Below are 5,252 nucleotides of genomic sequence, written 5' to 3' on the forward strand. Positions count from 1 at the left end.
ATAAAATAATCCATGCAGAGTCCGTTTCATCCATCCACTCAAAAAATCTAACACATTAATATAAACTCGCTCTATTAACCCATTAATAACCTCAGTATCAATCTTATGTCAAAGTTATCAAAAAAAAAAAAAAATCTCATGCCAAAGGTTTAATTTCGGCTCTTAAATGGGTAATATGTGTAATTAATGAAGCATTTTATTTATAACTTGAAAAAATAAATGGACACGTGGCGGAGGGAGGAAGCAATCCCACATAGAGAATGGAATCAGGCGATTTGACCCGGCAGGTAAGGATGAAAGAGAAAAATATATAGGGAGAGATTCTAATTCTGAAAAAGCGAATTAATATTTAAATAAAAAGAATGAGCTGGAAAAGCCGCGCACGTACGCTGCCGTCCGGCCACGTCATCTCCGACCAAAGAAATGTTGTCGTTTTGCTTGGTGACACGTGTGTGGATCGGGTTGGCGGGGCCAGGGGCTGTCAGGATCGGACGTGGCAGGGCCCCACTTCAGGGGGTGGGACTGGGATCAGATCTGACTGGACTCTTGTCCGACATATCGGCTGGGATGTGTCGTTTTCTGGAGTCGCTCGTTCTTCTCGTTCTGTTTCTCCCGTTGATTGCGTAAGGATCAGAACGACACCTCCAGGATTTCTCTGCCCACTTATTTTTCTTTTCTATTTTTCTGTACGACACGGTTTTGGACAACTCACCGCTGATTTTAAAAATGATGAACAGTTAAATGCTAAATACTTTATTTTTCCATTTATGAAATAAAGTAATGTGAATACTTACTACCTACTAATTTGTTGCTTTTTTTTTTTGTTTTGTAAATTGTAATACATAGATTAAACAACAAAATTTAATAAAGAAAAACAAAACAAAATTTTAAGCCAACTCGAGAATAGTGCACCTGATTAAGCTATTTCTCCTATTAAAATGTGTTCAAATCTCCACCTATACTAAAAATTAATCACACATAATTAGTGGTCAACTTTCTCAATTCAAAGTTAAAAATTTTGAATAATACTTAAAAAAAGAAAAAAAATATATCTACTCTCTTTTTACATGTCTCCCTTTTAATTATCAAAAACATTATTGGGTTACTAGAGAGGTAAATATTGTTAAAAAAATTTTAACCACAGAACTTCAAGTTTGATTTTAGTAAATCTATGACTACTAATCAACTTGAACAATAGTTAAGTGATTAAAACTTCTGATTTGGTAGATCATATGTTTGGATTCACTCTATGACTTTAAGCTACACAATCTAATTGAGAATAATTTTAAATTCAATCTAATACAAATTATTATAGCCGATTTATGGAAAATCCAATTAATTTAAAAGACTAGTCCATTTGATCAACTCGTACCCTCAAGTATCTCCATAATGGTATGATATTGTCCGTTTTGGGCATAGAACTCACGACTTTGCTTTTGGTTACATCCAAGATGCTTCATACCAATGGAAATAATTGTCCTCTCTTATATATCATAAATCACTTCTTTCTGTAGCCAATCCGAGATTTTGTTTGTAGTCCTCTTACAAACTCAATAATTAGAGAAGTTACTATGGATAAGATTATGTTTCAGCTGATGTGATGTATGAAATTTAATTAATTGGTCCATTAAAAAAAACTGAAAATGCTACCATTATCCTATAAATAAATTTAAAATATATATATATATATATATATATATATATATTTTGGTAACACACAAATAAAGAAATTATGATGTTTGATTGTTAAACAGATTTTAGAACGAAATGATTAATAAAATGGAAGCTTATATTTTCTATTATTTCACACCAACCTAGCAAAATTATATAAATTAAATACTCTCCATATACCTTACCCTAATTCCCCTTTTTTAATAATGAAACCAAATTTAATTAAAAGGTGATTTAATTAAAAGGTGACAATATGAGATAATATTTATAATCCTTTGATTATCGTTGATCGGAAAATCATTCAACTAATTAAAGATATCTATTGGATCTTGCTCAAATATGGTATCCATATACCTTACCCTAATTCTATCTTTTGATAACGAAACCAAATTTGATGAGATAAATTATTTTTAAAAATATATATCAATCCTATATAATATTTATAATCCTTCAATTATCGTCGATCTAAACATCAGTCAACTAATTAAAAGTATATGTTATTGACCAAAATATTTTTTTTATTATTGCCCAAAAATTTAACTGCTAGTCATGATTTGATCTCATTTTGCAGTCTTACCATTTTGAGTAGACAATCTATGTGACATTGACAACTTACATTTTGTTGGTCAAATTTTTAATGATTATAATCACATCGGATTTCTAATTTCCTATAGTATCCTTGCTTAAATTTATTCAAAAATTATTTAATGTGATGGTCACTTTTATGATCACGAAAAAAGACAGTTAAAAATACTTATATATAAACATTATAAGAATAACACAATATCTCTTTTTAATAATTTCTCAATTTTCTTTCATGATAAAAGGCTAATTTAAAAAAAAAACAACTTTATTATAATTTATATTATTATTATTACGTGAATTGGCAAAGTGGAAGTTACAAGATTATAACTAGACTTTGGGGATGAGGGGTTTAATTTTCATTAATCCATAATTGGTACACCATTGATAATCATTAATGGAGAATTGAACACTTTTGGGAAAATGAATGAGAAAAAATAAAATAAAAATAATTAATGAGTAACCAAAGCTGTGTTTGCTTTGTATGAAATTTGTTGGCATTTTTGTTTCCTAATTTTCTTTGTGTGCATTTAAAACTCATCTTCTATTTCAGTTAGTTGATAAATTTTCATAGTATTATACCCCTTTTTTTAGAAAATGCCGTAGTGTTGCACATTTGCTTTACCCGATAAAGAAAATATTTCAAATCGAGCATGATAATGTGAAAAAATTTAGAATCGAGTGTGATAACGTAAGAAAATTAAAATATATGTTTGCACCTAGTTTTACTAGAAAAATCTCTCATACGTTAATCTGATGCTATCAATTTTAAATGTGTTCAATATACTTCCTTTATTGTGGGATGATAATTATAATGATTTCAGAGAGAAATTTGGTATTGGTGTCTCAATCGATACAAACACGATCATTTGACGTGTATTGAAACAGAGGTTGATATGTATTGTTAGAAGTATTTTTTTTAGAAGAAAATTGTTAGATGTAGTTTATAAAAGACAACTAAGAATTATTATATTTCTTAATTAAAAAGTGTAGAATACGACGAATTTCCTAAAATAAACATTGATATATCTTACTTGCTCTAACAAAATTTTATCCTATCTTTTAAGTGTGGGTATGCTACAAAATACTAGACACTAATTAACAATTTCCAATTAAATTGTATTTCAAAAAAAAAAATCCAATTAAATTGAAAACCTTACCTTTTAATCCAAACTTTAGGCAAAAGAATGACCAAAATGGCATCATTAATTATAAATAAAACTGACACTAAATAACAACTTTAAAGAGTGTAAATGGACGAGTTTAATTATATAAAAAGTAAAAGATAAACATTTTTAAAAATCTATTAAAAACAAATGAAAATGTAGAAATTATTGTGGAGATGAATTCCAAATGTGTGCTAAGAAGTATTTTTAGAAAAAGTAATTTTAGTAAAAATTACTTTAATCAAATTCAAAATTTTTAATGATAAATCACTTATACCATCTGTTTGAGAATTTTTTCTTTTAATTTATGTGGCAAAAATTAAATAAGATCTTGATAAAATTTGTTCAGTTCTAGAATAAGATTTAAGGTTAAATACAAAACTATAATAACCATAAACCAAATACACAACATTTAATTTATAATGAGAAGAATTTTCATGGCAGATCTCTTGTGTTACATCACTGTGTGAAATTTGGACTAAAACTGTGGGCAAATTGGAACTAATCATTGATTTATTTTGCTTAACAAATATTCATTTCTTCTTATTCTTCAAAAGAAACCTCTTGATCCATAGGAGCCATAGTTGTAGGGAAGATGAGAGATCATGTTCTTTGGATCCACGACGAAAACGCCGCCTTGTTGGTTCGGGTTTGCAGGCGACGGAGTCGGGAAGTATTGTGGTGGTGGGTTGCCATTTGAGGTTTGAACCAAAATCCGATCAGCATGTTGTGTGACATTCTTCTTCAACTCCTCCAACGATGTCTTGAGCTGCTCGAGTTGATTCATTTCCATTTCTTCGATGGGGAGCTCCCACCAAAATTGTGCCTTAAGTTAAGAATATATATATATATATAAAAGATTAATTATAATGTAACGCATCAACTTAAACTTTTAAATTTAATAGTTAACGTATTGAATTTCATCCATTAAATTAATATTAAGAGGATATTAAGAATTATGTAAAATACCAATTTTTTTAGTTTAACAGTGATTCAATACCTGGCTTGCCTTTCGCAGCTTGTTTAACTCTTCGCCTCGTTTTCGCTCCATCTCTAGTTGATTCAGCACCTGTGTCAGCTGCGAATTTAGTTCCCGAACATTGGCATTTCGATGAGCCTCGATCAACTGGAGCGTACCAGAACTCGGCGGGGGGTTTCGAGTCACAAAGCGTTCAATCAGAGCCTCGACACAAGGGTGGCCGAAAGAGAACACCTTCTTCCCCGGCGAGAAGACGATGATGGCAATCTCGGCACCACAAAGCGTGCACAACTCACTAGCTTTCTTGAAGAGGCCAGATCGACGCTTCGAAAAGGTTACCTGAAGGTTGCTCTCATTAGGCATCTTCACCATCTCCACCTTCTGCCTGCCTCTGCTCTTCCTCATCTTTTGGAAAATCTCAAGAACTTTGGAGAGAAAAAAGTAAAAGTAGAGAAGAGAAAAAAAATTGGTGGGAAAGATGAAATATTCTTGTTGAGAATGATGTGTGTTATGTGTATATATATATGAATTGGTTGGCGTTTGTGTTGTGCAAAATAAATGATTTGGTTGTCAAAAAGTTTGACAACTTTGGAGTTATTAATAAAATGCTAGTTTTGGGATATCATATATGATCTCCATTCTTTGTAAAATTGGCAAATTAATACTTAAAATTTAATGTTATGATGGATGCAAATTCATTACAAAATTTTTACTTAGAAAAATCATGAGAAATTTAACATGAATTTATATATATAGATGAAAAAACTTATAATTCGTAAGAATGATTGCAATTTTTGTGTTCTTTTTTTTTTTTTTTTTGCTTTCTCTCTTAATTATTGTAGATTTCATTGTTA

General features: G+C 30.3%; 1 protein-coding gene across 1 annotated transcript; it reads right to left on the reverse strand.

Annotated features, from left to right (window-relative positions):
• Positions 1–3,812: 3,812 nt before the first annotated feature.
• Positions 3,813–4,898, reverse strand: LOC111017745 (agamous-like MADS-box protein AGL62). The gene is made up of 2 exons (XM_022293603.2): positions 4,420–4,898; positions 3,813–4,245 (listed from the first exon to the last, which is right to left on the reverse strand). The coding sequence occupies exons 1-2, from the start codon at positions 4,801–4,803 to the stop codon at positions 3,970–3,972; spliced, it is 660 nt and encodes a 219-aa protein (XP_022149295.1). The 5' UTR covers positions 4,804–4,898; the 3' UTR covers positions 3,813–3,969.
• Positions 4,899–5,252: the final 354 nt, after the last annotated feature.

The sequence above is a fragment of the Momordica charantia genome, assembly GCF_013281855.1.
Source record: "Momordica charantia cultivar OHB3-1 chromosome 10 unlocalized genomic scaffold, Mcharantia_2.0 BLBB01000010.1, whole genome shotgun sequence".
Classification (NCBI taxonomy): Eukaryota; Viridiplantae; Streptophyta; class Magnoliopsida; order Cucurbitales; family Cucurbitaceae; genus Momordica; species Momordica charantia.